Source organism: Calypte anna, chromosome 2 (assembly GCF_003957555.1).
Source record: "Calypte anna isolate BGI_N300 chromosome 2, bCalAnn1_v1.p, whole genome shotgun sequence".
Classification (NCBI taxonomy): domain Eukaryota; kingdom Metazoa; phylum Chordata; class Aves; order Apodiformes; family Trochilidae; genus Calypte; species Calypte anna.
The window spans coordinates 10,537,486-10,560,716 of record NC_044245.1 but is presented as its reverse complement, the minus strand read 5'-3'; the positions used below and the strand labels follow the sequence as shown (position 1 = coordinate 10,560,716).

Sequence of the window (23,231 nt, the reverse complement as noted above, 5' to 3'; positions counted from 1 at the left end):
TTTCTGCCTTCACCACTTTCCATACGAGTAAATGCTATCATTGGGAATGATGGCTAGCTAATTAGGGGATATGTGCTGGATTATACTGTTCCTTTTAAAAATAAAAGTATCCATTAAAAGTGCTTATGTTTTAAGACATATTTAATAAAAAGAGGACAAAAAATGAATGCATGCAAATACTGTAGCCCATTGACGTTATGAATCCACATGTTGATTCAGATAGCTGTAAAGTATTTTGGAAAGGGAAACATCTCTTACAACTATGTAGATGAAGTTCTTATATTCTCCACTGGGGCCAACAATTATCTTATTTTGAGATACAGAATTTTCTCTTAACATTTGGGTTTGTTTATACAGGTAGGAAAAACAACACAATGAAACGTGAAGCATTTTTACAAGCTGTGTCTAAAGAGTCGATTGAAGATTTCTTGCTTTATACTCAGGATCCTGTAAGTAAGCCAAATAATGCATTAGTGATGAAATCTTGTTTGTTTTCATGCAGAAATTGTGACATAGGGGTAGAAGCTATTTCTTTGGTACCTGTTGATATGCTAATTTGATTGCTGTGGAAAAAATAATTTCAAATGGCACTCAAGGGAACATAGCTGAAAAAGCTGTAGAATCTGGAATTGCTATTTATAAGCCAGCTAATTTTTTAATATGGAGCTTACTTTTTTGAAAATAAATAATTAGTACTGTGATAATGAAAAAAATATTTATTTGCCGATGATAAAGTATTTTTTAGTATTTCTACTTATGAAAGAGTTCATTGCTCTGTAATAAATATGACCTAATATACAAACATAGCAGAGGCATATTTCACTAGCATCTGTTCATTTGATAGTTTAGGCTGTCCACTTATTCTTTACTCTGTGTGTAATGATACTTGGTAGATTTTTTTGTCACTGAATGTTTTAGATATGATAGATTGCTGTCTCTAAATGCAGTGTGGAACGAAGCCAGAGGAACAACAAAACAAATCCACAGAAATCTACTAATTAAAATTTCCTTCTTATATTGTGTGTATGATATTGCACAGTAATCAGCAATAATAATTTGCATTGTGGTGTTTCCCACTAAGCTACAGTTTGTCTGATATTAAGATACACAGAATTTCTCCTAAACACCTCCTAAACATGCTAGCTTTAATAAATAATTTTGTGAGGTTTATTTCTGAAGCTTTCTAATCAGCATTTTCCTGATGTTACATGTATCAGATTAAAGTATGCTGATTAGTTTACCTCTGTGTCATCAGAGACACAAACTAGTTTACTAATGTAGCAGATGTATTAGACCTTTGTAGGGATCACATTCTATATAATAAGTTTAGAAAGGTTTGTCTCCCAGACATCATTGACTCTCTTTTTCAAAGAAATTTACTTAATTTTTCATTTGTGCTCCTGTATGTGATTATAGATGATAACTTTATTATCAGATTGCTTTCCTTCAAGCTTCCTTCCCATTTTTCACCAAATCTAAAAATTCTAACAAGAAACTATTCTGTTCAGATTCACATACAGTACTTGCAGTGTTTCCTTTTCAATTAATTTGGTCATGTTTTTCTGCTGTTTTCATTCCGTAATCTCTCTTAATATATCTTGGTCTGTTAAAAATGTTTTTTTCATCCTTGATTGTTCATCACCATTTCACAGGAGTTCTCTTGCAACAGGTACCAGCTGTTGCCAATATCTCAGGAAACTGTACCTCACCAGTTAGAGTGAATTTATTGATTGAAACTGTTTTCATGCCTTTGTAGCATAAGGAAACATGAATACACTTCTATTTATATTTTTGATTGTCTAAGAGACCTGAGTTATTTGAAACCTTCAGCAATGAAGGCTGTTTGACCATGTCTCATCTTAGGATCTCCCCTGAGTAATTTTTCACTGCTTTTCTGGAGGAGGCTGTGGAAGTGCTTTTTTTCCTTTCGAAATAGATGTATAAATGTAGAAAGAAGAGAAAAACATGGTTAGAGTCTTACCACTTTGCTTAGTTTTTATATTACATTTATGCCCTGCTTTTTCTATTTTAGGCTCTAGCCTCAGACTTTGCCTTTTTAACTTTTTTAAATTTCTGTTCTTAACATCACTACTTATTTCACTGTCTCTTGCTTCTGCATCCCCCAGCCCTTTAGTTTTCTTTTTCTCTCAATATTTTGTTTCATTCATATCTACTAAAATTCCAGGGCTTTGCAGGATTCCTTCAAGATTTGCCTGACCTTTTCTCTTCTCTTTCTTTGTAATCTTGTAGAAATATTACCATATTGTGCTGTTCATCAATGTCATTATCAAGTGCTGTTAAATTTTTCCAGTAAATCCTGTTCCAGATCAAGTACATTATTTTTTAGACAGAAAACTAGGAATCACAGGTATGACTATCACTCAATGACATCCTTTTCACCTATAAGTTTTGGAATAATTTTCATATCTCATTCTTGTATCAACCCAGAGAAAGACCAGGGAACTCTAACCTTATTATGACATAATAATTCTTGTTCAAAAAAGCACCACCTTGATATCCTGTCTTTTGGGTTTGTTTGAAGTAGAAGGCCAAACAACTCACATTGTAAATCACACTGTGGTTTATTGAATTTGGTTCCAGCTGTAGAATAGGATAGAAATTCTGTTATAAATATGTAACAATATTACACTTCTGGGAACCTACTAATACGTGCTGCTGCTCCTTTCATTATTTTCCATTTTTCTTTTCCCCTTCAACTTTTTGTTCTTTTTGATTCCTGTTTTTTAGTGTATCTTCAAACCAAAAATACTTAAATACTTCATTTGAACATCATGGACTCATTCACATCAGTCTTTTAGTGAAGTCTCTTACAGGGACTAGAGGCTTCCCACTCAGTATTGCTTAAGATGGAAGTGTGGGGTTAATGTGCTCAGGAGTTAGGTTTGGTGGGGGAGAGAGTAGGGGTTGGTTGGGGGCATGTGTGTGTGTGTGCTTAAAAATAGTGCAGTGTACAGAGCAGATTGTACTCCAGAATCTGTAGTGCTGTCCTTATGGCTGTACTGACTGTTACATTTCTACTCCTCGCATAGGGATTTTCTTTCAACACCCTTAAACAATCTATATTTAAGATAAAAAAAGATATTATCATGGTCTTCTGTGTAGTTGTAAACTTCTTGGCTAAGGATATGGAATTGTCTCCATTGGAATGAAGTATTTAGAACCCTATGAGAGATAGAAGTTAGTGATTTAGAGAAGTGATTTGTGTTAGTAGTGTTGACATCAAGAGTGAAAGACTTCAAAAAGAAGCACTCATTTCACAACAGAGTTATGAGAAGAATTTCTTGTGCTGTTCTTTAAAGAAATATGACTTCTATAAAAGGTATTTTGTCCCTATCACTGGAATGGAAATTAATCCTTAGTGTAAAAAAAAAGTTAATTTTAGGAAACTAAAGGATGATGAAATATAGGCTACTTCACTGATGTGGAATCATGTGCTATCTTCTGACCATACACAGAAAGATAAATTTCCTCATTTTGACTTGAATGAACTTCTTCAAGAATTGCCAAGAAAGCAAAAGGAAGTACTATGGGAAAGACTGACACAGCTATTGACAGAGACTTTGATGGAGAACCCTGTGGAAACATGGCAAAGGATTGAAGATGATGAAAGGAATAATGCCATGGAAGTTGACACACTTCCAGAAATGGTAAAAATTTTCTTAAAAAAACCCAAACAAGTGAATATTTCTTATTTTCTGGAAAGTAAGATGGGATATTTTCATAGCATCTGAAAGCATGCAGGGGTTATCAAACAAGGTCATTTCCAAACATTATCTCCCTCTTCCATTCTCAGCTGACATCTTGACTATCATGCTCAGGTTAAGCTTATGATTGGTCTATCTGTATCTATCTATATCTATCTATAAAAGATTAAATCTGATAATTTTAATTATGAAAGATGGGATTTAATTTTTTCATTGGAGTTGAGTAGGCTTTTTGTATGTCTTATTTCAGTTAAGTAATGTTATTATCTCAGATGTTTCCTAAGTATTTAGCATATGCTATAAGAAATTCACTGCCTGTCTTTTTATTTCATTTAACTGAATGAAGTTAATGAAATCTAGATTTGAACACCCCTCTCACAAATTTAGCTTATACAGAATTCCTCTGACTCAGACCCTCATATACTGCCTTCTGTACTGCACTTCATGTAGTTGTGAGAATATCAGGGAAAAAGGTTGTATAGTTCTGGAAGGAAAAAGGAAATGCAGTGGTGAAATCATTAGGGAGACCTAGAGGCTTGTGGATAATCTGTCATACCTAGAGAGGTCTATAGAATCTGAATCTAAATTCACCACATCTACACATTTGAGTTTCATGAGACTCTGCTAATGATGGTCCTTCTACCTGTGAAATGGATGCATGTTTGAGTGGTTTTGTTGTAGGTAAAATTTTTAATGATGAAGTGGATAGACCTGAAAAGTTGCAGTTATCTACCAGCTGGAGCTGAAAGCCCTTTTCAAACTTCTTGAAACAAATGTGCTTTAGGATGTGTGCTTTAGTTTGATCTTATGGCTTTTGGGTGCCAGTAAACTCTTTGTTCAAAATGGTAGCTAAATAACAGTTCAGCTTTACTCTCTGTTCTTCAGGTTTGTGTCTTGTCATAATTATCTTGTAAGTATAAAGTAAACTGTAGAATTGTCTCCTTGACGTTGTCTTTCTTTCAGAAACAAACTGTAGCTGTGATCCAAGGAGTGACAGCTGTAGTTACTGCTTCCATACCTGTAGTGGATGAAACTGCAAACTACAAAGCTCTTCTAGAATGTATTCTTATATTAAACGGTGCGTACTTCTTAATTGTAGAATACAGCATTATACTGTCTGTTTTTAGCAGATGAGTATACTAGGCTTTTGTGTTTGACCTGACTGGCCTCAGGAACAGAATTTACAGGAGAAAAGTTGGTTGAGTTCTGAGATTTTATTTATGAGATAAATTTAAGGGAGCATTTACTTAAAAATCAGTTACACAGAACTTAGTTTTCTTTCTCCCAACTGTTTACCCAATATTCTGTGTCTTGTATTTTAAGGCAAAACTTCAGATTATTGTTACCTTTGGATCATTGTTACTGGTCCAAAACCTTGGCCAAAACCTTAGAGTTAAGAAAGCTGCCTAAATACCCCTAGTGAGAATAAGTCATTAGATATGCAAATGTGGCAATAACTGGTTTACATTGGGAGGTATAGTTAGTGTACTAACATATTAATATTTTACATAAATAAATAGGTTTATTGCAATAATTATTTTATTACTGTTGTAGGTATTTTTCCTGCATTACCTGAATCTGAAAAAGTCCTACAGGGTGCACTCCAACGTGTTTGTGAACTGTGGTGGGAGAAAGGACTGGAAGGAAAGGAGCAGCTGGGAAAGACTCTCTTTATCATTCTGCTAAGAAAAAGCTTGAACAAAGCTGCTCTGGTATGCTGAACCTGTATAGATTTAGATAACTATTGAATATTCCAAGAAAGATTATCTCACCAAAATGCCTGTTCATTTCAAATTAACTTGTTTTCAGTGTCCTAGTGGTTCTCAGTTATTGGAAGTGGGATACATGTTACAAAGTATCTTTTTAGTGTTTGTAAAAGGACTATCTTAAAATGATGTCTTCTCTAGAACAAACTAAATATTTTTTGACCTGAATTTTGCAGCTGAATTTGATTTTTTTATCATCTTTTCTTTTTAGGTTTTGTCACACATTTCTAAAGTCCAGTGATTAAGGTTTAAATAATAATTACCTCTTTCAGTTAATTCATGTTTTAAGTACATTGTTCAGCTACTCACAGAGTATGCGGAAAGCTTCTTGTACTCCTAGTCTGTATCTGTCTGAAAACTTTTTTTAATGTGTCAGTTAGGGTATTGTGGTGTGTTTCGGTTTTTTTTTTTCAATTACAGAAAATATCTCCCTTATTTCTTTTTATTTTTTGCTGTTAACGATTTTATTGTATAAAGCTTCAAAAGCAGAACAATGCAGTTTTAAATTATTTAACATTAAATACTGGCTTTCTCGCTATCCTTGACCATGTCTTCATTTGTTGGAAGTCAGTATTTCTGCAGTTACACATTTTTTAGTAATTTTCCCCACTGATATGGTTAATCAACCAGTGTTCACAGTTTCACAATCTGAAAACTTCCTACCTGGTAACAATACATTTAAAATTCATTATTAAAAATCCTTCAAATTGTTGTTTGTGGTAAAGCTATAGCTACCTCACTATAGTGGCCTTTTATTTTATTTTTTTTCCTGTCAGGGTACAGATATAGTTCATCTATGGAATCTGCATCAGACATTACTTTGTTTTGATTATGATTCAGAGGAGAGTAATGAAGTCAAGGACTTATTGCTTCAGTGTTTTATGAGTGTAAAACACATTAAAAAAGAAGAGGTAAGCAAACTTTTATCTTGCTGTGATATTCTTATCAGTCAGTTTTGGTTATTTGATTACTTTTAATGGTTCTGCATTAAGCCTTTTTTTATAGTACAGTACATAGCATTATAAGACAAATGAGCTCTGACACCAGGCTATAAACAGTTGGTATTTCTGTCTCGTTTGGAACATATCTTTTATTCCTGTTTCTGACTTAGTATAGAAATATATGTCTAAATCATCACTCCAGTTCTTGTATCCCTAGGTAATAATTACTAAATATCTTGCTTCCAGTGCACATCTCTCAATATTTAAAACCATTCCCTTTTATAATTCTCTTCTTCAATAGCAGTTTTTCTTTTACTGGAGACAGATAATTGTAGCAAAACATTTTCTCTTCAAAATCATTCCATGTCAAAGATTGCATTGCCATAGGCTATTTTTAAAGTACCATAAAAAGAACCCAACTTTACAGCAAAATGTACAGCAAAAAAAATATTTTATTTGACTCCCTATGTTTCTGTCAGTGAAGAACTGCTATGTTGTTTTTAAGTTTCAGGTTTTTTTTTTTAATATGCACCAAGACAGTAGGAACCAAATTTTTTCTATTTAAAAGCTGTGTTGATGAGGGCCTCCTTGATGAGGGTCCTTAGTTGCCCAGTTCCTTATTATGGAATACCACTGGAAGTCACACCAAAACAGAATGGACATTGAAGGAAATGCAAGCAGATAAATAATCCATGTATTGATTCTACATTCTCTGTAGAATAATGTACAAATTCTGTACAATAAAAATAACAGTAATACTTGAATTCTATTAAAAAAATGAAGATTTTTTTTCTGGAACTATCTCATCTGTGCTTTTTAAAATTAGAGGTGTCATTTCTTTTCATCTTCGAGCTCTGTAGTTACTGATTTTTGAGTTGGTTCTTAAACTGGGTATTCCTCTGGCATCTGACACATTTTTTTTTTCCCTTCCCAACAGGGAAGAAGATTCTTGAGCTTTTTGTTCAGCTGGAATGTAAACTTCATTAAAATGATACATGGAACTGTTAAAAACCAATTACAGTTCTTTCCAAGGTATGCACCACGGAGTTCTTAATGATCCTTAAGAGCTGGGCTAAAGTCTTGTCTCACACTCTAAAATACATAGTATATTGATAAAATAAATCAGAATTCAGAAACCTTCAAATCTGCTGGATGTAACTACTGTATTGTTTCAGCAACTTCATTTGATAGTTGCTCTGCACATGCTTATGTGTACAATTATAGGTGTAGTAAATGCTTACTTAACATTAGCTAATGCAAATTACTTTTGTGTAAACTGCTGCATTGTTTACAATGTTTGTGTGAGAATGGCAAGTCTATTTCTGCTTCTGTAAGGTGTTTTTATTTTTTTCTATGAGCAACCTCTAATATAATGTGGTAAGATTTTATATAGACATTTTAGTAAGAAGTGCTTTGCAGGCTCATAGCCTGAAAACTTGACTGGTGGATGAAAAAATGTATTTTTTTTTTCCCTTTGATTATTCAGGGAAATATTATAGAAGTAATTCTTTATATTAAAATCAGAGAGACTTTCTAATTCTTTCAGTTATGTTAATGTGTACCTGTACATCTTTACATTGAGGCATTTAGTGTGAAATAAGTGATGTGTCTATGCTGATGTTTTAACTTTCTCACCATAAGTATTCTCTCGTGTTTTAAAATAGTTTTGGGGCTCATTATTAACAATTAATTGTTTTTTCAGTAGTTATCATTGTAGACTTTTTAAGATACCTGCTTCTTGTAAAAATAATGTTGCACAAATGTAAGAATAGTATTAATTTTGTTATTACCTTTGTGAATTGTACGTAGATATGATTAGGACACTTGCTTTAAAATGTTTCCATATGTTAATACAGATCCTTAATGGAATACATTTCAGAAGTTTACTTCAGGGCCTGGAAGAAGGTGTCAGGAGAATTCTTGGAGGTAATAATGTTCTTGAAATTTTATTTGGGCAGTTTTGAATTTCAAGGTTAAGAAAATATGACTTTTAAAGCCTGGAATCACTCCTAAGCAAGCCATAAAGAATTATTTCCTGAAGGAAGGGTCTTGTTTAGCATTACAAAGAAATAAGAGCATCTCATGCTTTGAATGTTTGCTCACTGTGACTGGGTTGGTTGCATGTAAGCACCTTGGAAGGGACCTTAAAGATCATCTAGGTCCAGCTCCAGTGCATTGAGAGGGACACCTCCCACTAGATCAGGTTGCTCAGCACAGTGTTTTGTGTAAACACACTGATTTAATGAAGCTTTTGGTCAGTATGTGCAAGTCTATATGTTTGGTAGCTTAGATATTTGTCTGTTTTTTTGTGGATTTCCATGCAGATGATTAATTAAAGCATCACAGCAATGGTACAGCCAAATTTTGAATAATTCTTATTCAAATAGCAAGTGCCATTTTCAAATAATTCTCTATTACTGTGTTGTCCTGGTTTTATCCTGGTGCTCTTAAACTGAGACGTGTGGAGGTGCTTTTGAATTCCAGATTTGGTTCTCAGAATCAGATTAATTACATATTCTGAAATTTTGAAAATCACTTTAAGCAGAGAACCCTAGCATGGAAAACCTTGGCCAAGCAGAAGCCAGGCAAAAAAAAATGTCAAAGACTATTTTCAGTTTGTTTCATAGAAAACTAAGTTGCTGCACAGCCTACAGTATTTATTGTTTTATTGTGTGTACAAATAGCATGAGTGTGTTTTTATTGTAGATACTTGAACATAACTGCATTCAGGACTTCATGCATCATGGAATTCATCTTCCCAGAAGTTCTTCTGTTCATTCTAAAGTTAGAGAGGTGAGTTCCTGTAAAGCACGGGGTACTATTAAGCATAAAACATCAGATCAGTTACTATAAAGGGAAAAATTTCAATTTCATACTAAAATACTGTACTAGGTCTGTCTGGAATGGAATTAATTTTCTTCATAGTAGCCCTGGATGGTGCCATGTTTTGGATTTATTGACAAAGACAGTGTTGATAACACACCAGCATTTTAGCTGTTGCTGAGCAGTGCTCTCATGGTATCAAGGCTCTCACCACTGTTTGCCTAGCAAGTGGCCTGGGGATGTGCAAGAAGTGAGGAGGGGGTACAGCCATGATTCAAAAGCAGACCAAAGGGATATTACATGCCATATAACATCATGGTCAGGAATAAAGACTGCAGTGGATTCCTGGGAGATAGCCATTGCTTGGAGGTTTGCTGGGCATTGGTCTGCTTGTGAGATGTGGTGAGTGATGTATTTGCATTTGGTTTGGTTTACATTTGTCCTCTTCACTTGCTCAACTGTTGTTCTCTTGACCCATGAACTTGCTAATAGTTTTGCACTGGGTTTGTCTTTGGTGCTCAAAAGTATAAATGTAATGGGATTTTCCAGAGTGCCAGAAATATTTTTTGCTGTTATCTAAACTTTTCTTTGTTTAGAGAACTGACCTTTTCACAGCTGATAGCAGGTATGAAAAGTTGTAAGCTCTTTGAGGCAAATTTAGTGATGGGTTTTGAGTTAAATTTTTTTCTGGTTTTTTTTCCTCTTATGTGCAGGATTTTTGTGTATGTGTTTATAGGGATATACCTTGACTTAGTTACAGATTCTAGTTGTCTGTCTTGCTTTTATTCATGGGCAAAACACTTGAAGAAGAATGAGAAGTGTGCAGAGCATTTAAGACAGAGAATTTCTATTTGATCTATGTCCTGTCACCTCCACTGCTTTCACCTAAATATATGGACAGTTGTATGTATAGTACATGCAATATATAGTTTGATAATCCAGCATATGGTCCTGTATTGTTGTTTCTGTTTGGTTGGTTTTGGGGGGTTTATTTTTTCTGAATCAAATCTAAATAAGTTCTCGTATCTACAGTGAATTCCGTTCTCTGATTCTGGATTGATGGAGTAGGCTTTTGAACAGGATATTTCATGGTTTTCAGACTCAGTCTTATGATTTTAAAAGGGGATAGTGATGTAAATAAATCTGTCTTAGAGTTGTGAGGGGAGTGGGTCTTGGAGTACATTTGAATGGAAAATCTGAGATAAAACATAGCGTCCAGAAGCTCCTGTAGTGATTAGGAAAGTGACAACTATAGTCATTCACTTCAGTACAGTTTGGACTACTTTATTGGAACAGTTGGAGAGAAGGACAAAGCAACATGTACAACTGTCCCTCCTGAATTAAAAGTTTGTAAAACCTGTGTCCCTTTTTAAGTATCTTGATGCTTGCTGTTCTCATGAAATCTGTTACAAAGCAGTACTGATTTGAGGTTAATCCTGGGTTAGATAAATCGTTATAGGGTTAGATACATCGTTATAATGTAGACATAAAAGCTACATAGTCTCCTGTAAATTGTTTTTACTTAAATACATTTCAAAACGAGAGAGAAGATTCTTCCACTATAGTATGGCTTCTGTAATGCTACTCCCAGGCTTCCTTGTCTTAGGTGCAGCTGCGAATACCTGAAGCTGCCACTAGAGGGTCAACTTCTTTTCAAGTTGTCCACTGTTCTGAGTAGGGAAATTATTTCCTATCAAGTTACAGGATGTCTTTTCTGATATTTTGGTCTGATCTTCTACTTTCCTTTTTTGACTGCATAATTCAGATACAAAAATAAAAGGGACTTAAGCTAATGAAGTACTGTTGTGAGGCAAAAGGAGTGCTCTTACTTGCTTTTCATCAATTCATACAAAATGGTTTATATTTGTAGACTTGTATTTGGGTAACTCCCATTACCAAATAAAGTTCCTTTGTTGTTAAAGAGGAATGAGTTATTCACCTGTAGTTTCAAATTACTTCTGGTCGCTACTTTAAAAATAGTTTTTACTGCAATGAAAAATGAGTGGTTGCTGTGAAACTCTAGCCATAATTTTATTTCTCAGTTAGAGAAATAAATAGATCTATTGAATCTATGAATTTGTAAAATTTTATTTATTACCTATTTCTTATTATTTTAAGACTTGTAAATAAAATATAGAGTCAATTAATATATCTAGCTTTATAATTTTCCTTACTATGGAATACTCTTTGGTCTTATATAAATGATGAAATGAGACAACTGCTGCACACTTCGTGAATGTAGAAAGTACTATTAAAATGCTTTTTTTGATATTTTTGTTTTTTTCAGGTGCTGATTTATTTTCATAAACAAAGTAAAGTTCGTCAAGGAGTTGAAGAAATGCTCTATAGGTTGTATAAACCTATCCTTTGGAGAGCACTGAAGGTAATTATGTTTTCAGAATACAGGACCATTTTTCTCCATTTACTAAATTTTTTTACACATTCCATATGTTCTGTTTTTAATAAATGCTTTTTAAATAAAATGAAAAAAATGGAAAAAAAATCTGTGTTAGCAATTTAGCTGTAGCATAGTAACTTCGCAAGCTGTAATTAGGTATAATTTACACAATGCTATTCTAATTTGTTGATATAATTTACATCTCTACAGTTTTGTATACAGGTACACAGTGATAACCATAGACAGTGTGACTAACAAATTTTGGACTTACCTTTTAAATTTGGGAATTTTGTGTAATACTCTATTCTGTTTTCCAGGTTCTTTATGGAATAATCAGAACTGTATTGGTCAAAGACAGAAATACTGAGGACGATTTAACCTCACCTTCTGATTAATTACCAGCCTTATAATATACCTCAATTAGTTTACTAGTATTATTTTAGAAAATCTTTTATTCTATTTTAATTGTATGTACAGGTATTCATCCTGTAGGTGTGCTTTTAATCAAGCATTTGGAGTGAAATATCTGACTCCTCATACTTTTAGGGTCAGTGTACATCTTCCTGTGCATGCACAGACTAAAGTGTATCTATTCATTACACTCCATGATTAAGATAAGTCAAGCTTCCTTCTTTGTGAACAGTATTTTGTCTGAGATTATGAAATTCCTTCAGTGAGAGCTTGTATGTATCATTTGTTACAGCCAAATTAAGTGCTGTTTAACATTTACCTAAGTTTCATTTACTGATTGGTCATGTTCAGCATCTTCTCAAGCCATGAGAGAAATATTTAAAAGCTTGTAAAGTTGAAAGTATTTAGAAATAACTAAAAAAAATGTTTAAAATAGATTTTATGAGTTACAAGAGGTAACTGAGAGCTCTTCGGTTTCAGCAGAACCTTGTGATAGAAGTGGGAAGATGATCAGATTCAGCTGTTAAAAAAAATTAATTACTGGTTTGCAGCAAGACAGTAAAATTCCTCATTCCAGAAGTAGTTCAGATTTTTAACATCTACTGTTCATAATATTCACATTGCTAATGGTTCCATTTCTAGAACAAATCTGAGTTTTTTGGGCTGTTTTATGTGGTTAGGAGTTGACGTTTTATTTGTTTGGTTTGGGTTTTTTTGTTTCGTGTATATCTTGGGCAGCTTTTACATATGCAATTAAGCACTTTAAGCTTAGACATCAATAAGTATATCAAATGGATCATGGAGAATTTGTTTTAAATAATCCAGCTACTGTGAACATAGATTTCAGAATTGTAAAAAAATCAAATTCAGTAATAATAGTAATGTAATAATGTAATGATTCAGTGCAGGGAAAGATTCTGAATTCCAAATGATTCAGTACCATATTTGTGATTGGTGAAAGTAAATACATGACTAAATGTCAGAATTTGACATTTGGCACTTAGTTTTGTATAGGTGATAGTCTTGCTGGGTGACTTTTGTACAGTTGATTTTTGGTTTGGTTTTTTTTTTTCCACATAGTACTGCTGAAGTATTTGGCATTTTGTTTTTTATAATATGTCATTGTGTAACTTTCTCCTTTTTTTCCCATATCTTTAATATGAAAATTAAGTCTCATGCAAACATGTAAAAGACAGTTGTGCAGTGACTGGTTATTAGTGTAAGAAGCTGTATAAATATAAACCCATGGATATTTATTTTGAGATAAGCAGTGATTAAGCTATTTCCTATCAACCGAAAAGTCAAGAACCACTCCTTTAGGAGTTCAAGCTGTTGAGGGAAATGACTCCTTTAAAGCTGAGTGGTTGGTTTTTTAATCATCCCACACTTCTAAACTAAATTTTACTTGGAAAAACCAGTGTTTTCGTTGATTGGAAGTGTCTTTCAAAACCTGTAAGACCAGATGAAACTTAGAACAAAACTCTGAAAAATAAGTGCAGAAAAAAAGTACTGTTTATAAGGTTCTGAATGTTCCTTAGAATAATACAATCATGAAAGTAAAGAAAAGTTATTCATTTAAATAAGTGCAGGCTCTTCTTGCATGGAAAAGTCAGTGTGAAATAAAATAGAATATGGATTAAAAGTCTTGGATTGAACCTTTGTGGAGACATTGACTCTATTACAAGCTTGAAAATTCAAATACATTTGAGATAAATTCCAGTTAATTAAAGGCAGAAATTTAAACTCTGGATACTTGCTTCATAATTAAAGTGAGCTTAATGGAACTCAGTGTGATGCACTTTGGGAAGTTATGAAAATTATCTTTCTGAAAGGGCCATGGTAGAAAAGGTCTAGGTTACTGCACAAAAACCTACTTGAGTTGATCTTTACATGACATATTAGTGCAGAAGAGCTATTTCACCCTGAATTCCCATATTAGCCTGTATGTTCAAAGTTAAAGGATTTTCTGCAGCTTTGTAAGATTGAATTGGGAATTATAATATTTACACATTTAGACTGTTCATATAATCCATGGTATATAAAAACAAGTTAATAATGAAGGAGTAGATACATATATAGATACGGGCTTTATTTGCATTCCTGGTATTTCAGTTTGGATATTTGGCTTGAAGAAACTGAGATTTTTTTGTTCTGCTCAGAGATGTGTCCTACCTTATGACGATGAATCCAGAAGGGAAATACAAAATAAGTTGTAAATAAAGTAATTGTTTACAATTTGTTTTCTTTATTTAGTTCTAAATATTACATGGTTAGCCTTATTTTCTTTTTTTCCCATTTTTAATCTGAACGTTTCTTTTGACAAGGAAGGGAGAAAATTGGATGATTAGTCAGTAGGTTCCCTGAGCTGTCTTTTATATTTCTGCTAAAATTAAGCCTACTTCATTTGTTTTATTTAACTGGGACCCAAATCTGAACAAAATTCTTCCTTCCCTCTTTCCAAGAGAAGTGTGCACAGGCTTTTATCATTGCACTGCTGTCTTTGGTAAATAAAATGTAGCCTGGTGGTTGGATTTCAGGTTTTTCCCCGAGACACCTTGAATTTCATCTTCATTTAATTGCCTGATCTCTTATATCCCAGAAGAGTCCACAAGGCCAATTATTTTTCACTGACTGAGTCTAAATACAGACTTTTTCATTTTGCTTTAGGTTGGGGGTTCTACAACTAGCAAAATGCATAGTAAAACATTGAAAACACTTAGAAATGGTAAAATACCTGAAGGTTTTGAGGCTTGCCTTAGATTTTTATTAATCTGCCTGGAGAACATGGTCCTGTTACTTATGTGCTTACATGCAGAACTGAATATATTTGTTGGACAGCAGGCTTGCTGGTACTTAGTTTCTAAATACTCAGGAATGAGGGGGTTGTTGAAGAAATAGGCATCAATTTTTCAATTACATCAGCTTGTATTCAGGAGAGGAGCTTAAAGGTGACCAAGAGAAATCCCAACTACTTTAAATTTATTTAGCATTAGGAAGAGCAGAAGAGCTCTGCTATTAGTCAGGGTCATGGAATTTGATGTGTCTTGAAAGCTGATTATGCTAATAACTGAGGTTCAATAGGAACAAAAAAATGGTTAAAAAAATACAAATGTTATTATAAGTTCTTTTATAAACTTAAAAATCAATCTCTTCCCTCTACTTCATTAAAAACACTAATTTGCTAGAAGTGCTTTGGGGAGTAGTATTTGTCAGGATATGCCTTTTGGTATTGAAGGTCTGTACTTTCTGAAGAATATTTTTTCCTTCATTGTAACAGGCCAGAAACTCTGAAGTTAGATCAAATGCAGCATTTTTGTTTGTTGATGCTTTTCCTGTTCGTGACCCCAGTTTTAACGCTGAAGAGATGGACAATGAAATTCAGAAACAGTTTGAAGAACTCTTTGTAAGTTTTAATGAAACTGAAATGAAACTTTCCTGAAAACTAACTTGAAAATAAGGTGTTGATACAATTCAACTTCATGAACTTTCAGGTTTTCAGACTGTAATGCAGAAAACACAAAAGTATTTTAAATTTCTGAACTAACAGCAGATGAGTTATTTTCAGCTCTGAAAATGAAATAGTTGGGATTGTTTTTCATTAATCTGTGAATTAAAGATGCTTTTGAAAGACTAGACACATGAGAATGGATCTTTATCCTCACTCAACCTAGTATTGGCAAAGAGAGCTTTGAATTTAATATGTAAGCATTTGAAGAGAAGTTTAGTACTGTATAATTGAATACTTCATAAGTGTAATGGAGATATGAACAGAATATCTCTTTACAAACCTAAATGGGTGAGAATAGGAACAGTATTTTAATTAAGAAAATGTTTGGGAAATCCTTAGTATGGTCTTTACAAACATACATACTAGATAATTAAATCAGTTTCACAGTTTTTATATTGTTGCATAGGAACAGTGGCCATTGCAAACTCGTATGTAAATAGAAATCTAAATATTCTTAATTAAATCACAGATGTAAGATTTAATGTGAGATATTTAAAAAATATATTTCCAAAGTTTTCTTAATTTTGCTTCCAATTTAAATTTCCTTGTTTGCTTTGCAATAAAATGCCTTGAGGGAATATTAATATTACATTTCTTTCATAGTGTGTTAATTTGCATAATGGAATGCTGTTTGTGATAGGTTAATGTTAAGCAGCAGTGGAGTCCTAATAACACTCATATGACTTTTCTTCTGTTTGTTTTAGAGTCTCTTAGAAGATCCTCATCCAGTTGTTCGCTCTACAGGGATACTTGGAGTTACTCAGATAACCTCCAAATACTGGGAGATGATTCCTCCAACAATTCTTGCTGATCTTTTGAAAAAAATAACTGGAGAGCTAGCATGTGATATAACATCTGCTGATGTTCGATGCTCTGTTTTTAAAGTAAATCTTTTTCTAAATTTAAAATTATGATTGTCCTGCACAGGTTTCTAGTAGAGGCTGCTTGAAGGCCAGGAAATAACTTAATGTTAATTTGGAAAAGTGGTGCTTAGGCTTGAACATGTTTGCATCTGGGTTCCAATATGTTTCTGTCACTGGTTTTTAACACATCACTAGACTTGCACAATTATGTTATGATTTTGTACCCCAATTTGTGTTTGAGGTTTGAATGAATTTAACTACGTTCTGTTTCTCTGGGAATGCTGGTTTCTCATGTTCAATATGCCAGGATTAGTTCATCTGTCTTTCTGGCATCTAATAAATAACTATCTTGGACAGAAGGATGAACTCTTTAAGAAGTATTTTTATTTAGAAGTTTTGTCTGATGTGTCAATCCAGCCTTAACTTGGAGCTATCGTCACTTGCTCCACTGCAGCTTCTTGAGGTCTATACTGAGTAAGAAAAAAGTGGTAATTTAAAAGTAACTTGTCAAAAAAAGATATATTTAAAATCTGAATTCAACAGTGTTTAGGGAGCTTGAATTGCTAGCATGAAGAGCCATTGATGCTGTGCATTCATGTAGAAGCAGGACAGTGGCCTCAGTGTAGATATGGAGCTGTTTAATCTGAAACAAGCTCACTGGAAATTTTAAATACCCATAGCAATTTTTACTAAATAATATTACAAGAAAATAAGCATTCAGAGTGTGTCTGTCTCTAAGTTTACTGTAGAAGTGCGATGGTCCAGTTCAACAATTTGTAGCTACAACTTTTTGCAAATCTGCTCTTCAAATTTATCTTTTTCTCCTTGCAGTGCCTGCCGATCATTTTGGACAACAAACTAAGTCATCCATTGCTGGAACAGCTCCTGCCAGCAGTCAAACACAGTCTGCATGACAATTCAGAGAAAGTGAGAGTGGCTTTTGTTGATATGCTTCTGAAAGTTAAGGCTACCAAGGCTGCTAAGGTAGGATAAGTGACACTTCTTAAGTAGCATAAAGGGGATAAAATATAAGTATTTATTTAGAAAAATAGAAAAAAATATTTTAAATATAAAATATTTAAAAAAGAAGACCTTTTGAAACTACTTTTGAAATATTTCAGTATTCCTAAAAGAGAAAAAAAAAAAAAAGAGGGCTTTTAGCTTCTTGCTTACAGGATCAGGATAAGGATTACAATAATGCAACAGTAAGTTGAGTACTTCCAAGTTCTTCCAGTACATCACAGAACTATTCTGAAAGTGTTGGACTCTGAAATCTTAATTAAGATTTCTATAATATTGTGTTACTATTTATTATTTTCAAAATACTCAAGCATATTTCCCTAATAATCTGATTTGTGTAATTTTTATGTAATAGAAGACTCAAATCTTCTAATAGAAGGATCAATTTTACATAAAAGAAAAATCCTGATAAGTGTTAGATGTTTTGAGAGTAACTTCCCATTTACTTAAAAACTGTAATATGTATGTCTGGTAAATCCTGGGATTAATGCTTACTTAAAGGCCTTTTTTTTTTTTTTTATGATAGTAAGTAGGGATGCCCATAGTTTGAAATCAGTGGGGAGTTAGCTGCTGCAAATATTTCTACTCATGAATAAAATAACATTTTTGAGGTGGTGTGTTTTTTTCCTCTCACCTGAAACTGCACAGCATAATTAATTCAATATCTTTTTGTAAAAATTACAAATGTGAATAATACTATTGCTGGCATAAAAAGCTGCTTATTCTTTGTGATTTTTATAGCCTTTTATTAGTGTTACAGACAAGCTAGAGTCCTGCTAATGATGGGATGCCCTTAATGGTTTGGGATGATTTTAGAAAGGATCTTGTTCTGTAAAGGATTTTAGGGTGTGTACTATACTTGTATATAGTTTGGTCCTACTTTGTCTTACGATGAGAATATGTAACAAGTCACATCATGACAGATAATGTGTGGTCATATCCTTGTGGCATAAATAATTCTTCCCAATTCTTTCCTGGAATTGTTTGAATCATAATTTTACCAATCTGTCAGAGATACCAGGAGATTCAGAGGTAAAGAGGTCAGAACAGTAAAGTAGCATTGTTACAGCAGTCTATGACCTCAAGCAAATGCTGGTATTGCAGTGAATATTAAAAATGCTCACGCTTTTCTTATATGTGTTCAGACTTCTTAAGTGGACAACACTTCATCAGGTAATTGTTTTTTCCTCTTTGTTTTTTAACTCCTTTAATGTCTTTTTCTCTCTCCAAAAAGTTCTGGAAAATCTGTCCCATGGAGCACCTTCTGACTCGCCTTGAAGTCGATTCACGTCCTGTCTCACGGCGCATTGTCAATCTCTTGTTCAACTCCTTCTTTCCCACCAACCAGCCTGAGGATGTGTGGTGTGAGCGCTGTGTTACTCTCATCCAGATGAATTCAGCAGCAGCCAGAAAGTTCTATCAATATGCTTATGAATACACTGCTCCCACCAACATAGGTAAAGTACAAAACCTTATGAGAATTTGGAAATATTAATATTACACCATGTAATTGCTTTTTAATTTTTTTTCTCTAAAAAAATGCTATGTTGTTGCTAGATCCTTTGTTTTTAGCATAATAGTAGTTTGTAGTTTTTTTAAGTCTTGACACCAGCAATGAATCCTGGTGACAGCACTCCTGAGATGTTTCAATGAGGGGACAATTGCAATTTTTTTCTGCTCTTAGGTGCTGTGCTACTCTCTACCTGGTATTATCTGTTTTTTCTCTTCCCCTTCCTCTTCACATGTACCTTAAAACTATCTAAGTTGATATTAATTGCTTATGAAGAAATAGTGAAATAAAATAACTTTGTGTCTCAAGTGATTTCAGATCTTTATATGTAACATTCTAGAACATTCATCTATAGATGAGCTCCTTATTACTGATTGGGCTACTACATCTTTTATTAATACTTGAAATTTACAGTGGAGGGAATATATTACTTAACATAAGTCATTAAATTAATAACTGTGCTAGACAAATGTAAGAGCTATGGGAGCTTCCTCTGATCCTGATTTGGTAAAGGAGATGGTGGTGGGGTTTCTAAGATTTTATTAAAAATAAAATTATGGAACCTGGAGATAATGTTGCCATTTCTTCTTCATACCTTAGAATATAAAATATTTTCACTCTTTTACCATTTCCTTTTACTAGAAATCACATCTTTTTCCCAGTATTTTTCTGGTTCTGCTGTCTTCTTTTTGCACACTGGTTTACCAGCATTACACTTGAAGCATTGACTAGTAGCATTCTTAACAAATAGTAACTCTTAATTTATTCTTATTATATTTCAATGTAGCAAAGTTGATGCTTACTATTCGGCGCTGCTTGAATGCCTGCATCCAGAAAGCAAAGACAGAGAGTCTTCATGATAGTGATGAAGATGATGAAAATGAAAAGGAGAATACAAGTGTAAGAATGTCCACATTATGATTAGTTCTGGTAACTTTTTTTTTTTGAGAAATAGGCAGTTATTTATGTGAGAGAAATATGAAGGAAACAACTTTGCCATCTGTGGAATGAAAAAGGGGAAAATTGCCATAATGGTGTTTTCATTCCTTGCAATAGCAGAAACTTGGTGAAGTAGCTAGAATAATATAGAAAGAATATGATGCAAATATTAAGTGTACGCTTCCCTATTTTCAGTAATAACTATAAATAGGTTTGATTCCACAATTAAATTACTAAAAAAAAATTCTGTTGAAGGATGACTTGAGTTATATACAGAAAATAAGGATGAATCATGAACTTCATGTTCTACAACTAACACATTGCCTTTTTGAAATTACTAGAAAGGTGTTTTTTTCATTTTTTTGAAACCTTTTTTTAACTAAAATTTATATTTGAGACTATAATATGTAGTACCATCTAACTGTTTGTATTTCAGGTGTTGAATAATGTGTTGTCAACAGCTGATGTGGCCAGCATGGCAAGTTTATTGGAGATAACTGTAATTCTGTGGAAAAGTATTCACAAAGCACTGGATCACAATGAAGATGCCAAAGAGTATGCCATAAGAAAATTTGCTTCTGTACTTCCTGAATATTTTAAAGAATTTAAGGTAAAGAAAGCCTAAATTTTCGTCTAAGTACTTTAGTATTTTTCTCAGATGCTTTTAGGTGTTATGGCTTCTTTCTCTTTTCATGGCATTAACTACTCTTTTCTCTTGTGCTGTAAACCATAAACACCACCAGCTTTCTGCAAATGCATAGAAGCTATTGTCCAATTCCAGTATCTGACTGATGAACCCTTATCTACATAGTCAGCACAGAAATACTTCTGGAATAAATTGCTCTCCTTGTAATGTTTTTATAGGATTCCATTCTTTTGCATGTTTTCAGAAGTTCTGGAAGTCAATAACAGAAAATAAGCCATTGCATAATAAATACTCAGTGTGGATGAGAATCCATATGTTTTTCCACCCACTCCCTCGCAAACCCTTCCACCACCACCCCTTCTCACAATGATCTAGTTGCTGGAACAGACAGCTAAAGCAGCTGAGGCTCCTTTTTCACTTTGTGTTTGGTTTCTGCTAATTTCTCTCTACTCTAATGATCTTTTGTTACACCTCATTATTGTTGGGGTTTGATAAAAGCAATTAAATCTATAATTTTCATATTTTCAGTCTCCTTGATCTGTTCAATAGTTCTATTGTTATTCTTGAGGATGCTGTCTTTTGATAGTGTTAACAGTATCTGCTGCACATTCATGTAATTTGGAAAGATTATCTACAGGATGCCCTTTTATTATTTATGGGTTTTATGCTGAGTTATGCTGGCTGTTATACTTAAAAACATCAAAGTTTTCTTTAGTTAATCAAGGAGTGGAACACAGTTCATTGCTATGTAATGTTCTGCAGCACAGATACACCAAAAGCTCTCTCTACTCTGAAAGCTTTTGAAAGTTATGAAAGACATTCCCAATCTTTTTTGGTAGAGGATGTAACACCCCTCCTGGAAGGTTCTGGGAGAGAGACAAGAAAGATATCCAGCTTTAGCAAGCAGCCTCTTTGGTATTTCTATAGTGAGTAAGCTGCTTGGATCTAAAAAGACCTGTCATCAGAGGCTTGGTTTCTAAAAGACATGAAACAGCATGTTTCTTTACTGAAAAACTACAAATATATTTTTAAATGTTCTTGTAAAAAACATCTTTAAAAGATTTTAGCTTAGTAGGGAATAATTCCATTTGCTTGTATGCTTGGACATACAGATACACTATTTTTGCTGAGTCTTTCACATAGATTGGTTCCTATATAATTGAAATGGCACCATGTCATAACCTAGACCTTGTATTATCATAGAATCATAGAATTGGCTGGGTTGGAAGGGACCTCAGAGATCATCGAGTCCAACCCTTTTACCACCGTTGCGGTTGCTAGACTATGGCACTGAGTGCCACATCCAGCATTATGATGTGTTGTAAAAACTTGTAGTGCATTACTGAGGTTATATATAAGCACTCTTTCCTCTAGAGTATTTTTTAATAAATTTCTGATGTGAATGGGTATTCATTTAAGGCACTAGTTGCTTGAGAGTTACTTAGGTGGTGTGATGATTGTGAAATTAAGTATTAGCCTCAACTTAAAAAAAATCACATAAGCTAGAGCTGTTACTTCTTTTGCAATGGTTATTAATCTAATGGGTCCATAGTCATGGTGGTTTATCAGAAAGCTGGATAAGATAATTGATAATTATCCTCTGAGAGTAGGACTCAGTTGTTATAACATTCTTTGAGTTCCATGTCTAGTAAAAAACAGAAAATCTTAATTTGATACAATTTAATAATACTTTTTCAGGACTTTCTTCAGTTTTCTGTGTATGTGTCTATCTGTACATATACATAAAATGCTGTACTTTTTTGTCCTAGGATGACCGCTGCACAACTCCCTTGGTTATTCTGGCATCATTTATGCCACCTGCAGCTATTCCTACATTCAGGTACTATTTTTAAATCCAAAATATGAATGACAAGAAATCTCTGACTGTATTTGTTGATTTTTCAAAACTTGGTGTATTAAGTGCCTGTTTTGATATGTTAATCCATTGAACAAATTCAGTAAGTTAGTAAATTCTGTGAGGTGGAAATATACCTTTGAGCCATTGGTCAATCTTTTTTTGTATTATACTGGTTGATTTTCTTTGAATAATTCCTGCACTGATGGATGTAAAACTAATGCATTTCTCATTTGTTTTCGTTGAAGCTGTGGGGTGATCTCCAGACTCAGAAACATTGACAATAGTGCTGACCAAAGCAAATATGATACCCTGATAGACTGCATGTGTCGTTGGGGTAAAGTGGGACATGTTTTGGAATTAATCTGTGATTGGTTGTCTGACACTCTAGTCCAAAGAAAGGTGTGTACATGCATACATGAAACAATTATTTTTTGTTTGTTTTGTGGGGGTTTTTTCCTGCTTTGGAATTAGTTGTAAAGTAAGATACTTATTATACTGGTTTCATGTTTCATCTAGAGTATTAACACATCTGAACGACGAGTACGAATCCATGTAACACATGAATCAAAGCCAGAGGTAGCACTTGACTACACTGAATATTTATTGACTCATCCTGTTAATCGTGGATGCCTGCTGTCAGTTCCTAAACAGAAACTGAAGAAGCTTTTGAAAATTCTAGGTGCTGCAAAGGTAATATTCTCTTTACCATAAACAGTGCTTATCAAAGAGTGCTTAACTATATGTTGCCTGGCTCAAATTCAAGGTCTGCAAGACTAAAGCAATGAGATTCATGATCTCTTCTTCCCCTCTCTGAAAAAGATAT

The 23,231-nt window shown here is 33.6% G+C and overlaps 1 protein-coding gene across 1 annotated transcript in view; it reads left to right on the top strand.

Annotated features, from left to right (window-relative positions):
* Positions 1-23,231, top strand: part of NCAPG2 (non-SMC condensin II complex subunit G2) — a 35,353-nt gene that overhangs the window by 611 nt on the left and 11,511 nt on the right. Inside the window, exons 2-19 of the mRNA XM_030445511.1 lie at positions 358-449; positions 3,477-3,668; positions 4,689-4,803; positions 5,280-5,437; positions 6,268-6,402; positions 7,370-7,464; positions 8,289-8,358; positions 9,139-9,225; positions 11,543-11,638; positions 15,342-15,467; positions 16,277-16,456; positions 17,267-17,419; positions 18,690-18,912; positions 19,753-19,865; positions 20,341-20,514; positions 22,320-22,390; positions 22,654-22,807; positions 22,925-23,098. Of these exons, the coding sequence (XP_030301371.1) occupies positions 375-449; positions 3,477-3,668; positions 4,689-4,803; positions 5,280-5,437; positions 6,268-6,402; positions 7,370-7,464; positions 8,289-8,358; positions 9,139-9,225; positions 11,543-11,638; positions 15,342-15,467; positions 16,277-16,456; positions 17,267-17,419; positions 18,690-18,912; positions 19,753-19,865; positions 20,341-20,514; positions 22,320-22,390; positions 22,654-22,807; positions 22,925-23,098 (2,391 nt within the window). The 5' untranslated portion in view covers positions 358-374. The remainder of the gene's footprint in view (positions 1-357; positions 450-3,476; positions 3,669-4,688; positions 4,804-5,279; positions 5,438-6,267; positions 6,403-7,369; positions 7,465-8,288; positions 8,359-9,138; positions 9,226-11,542; positions 11,639-15,341; positions 15,468-16,276; positions 16,457-17,266; positions 17,420-18,689; positions 18,913-19,752; positions 19,866-20,340; positions 20,515-22,319; positions 22,391-22,653; positions 22,808-22,924; positions 23,099-23,231) is intronic.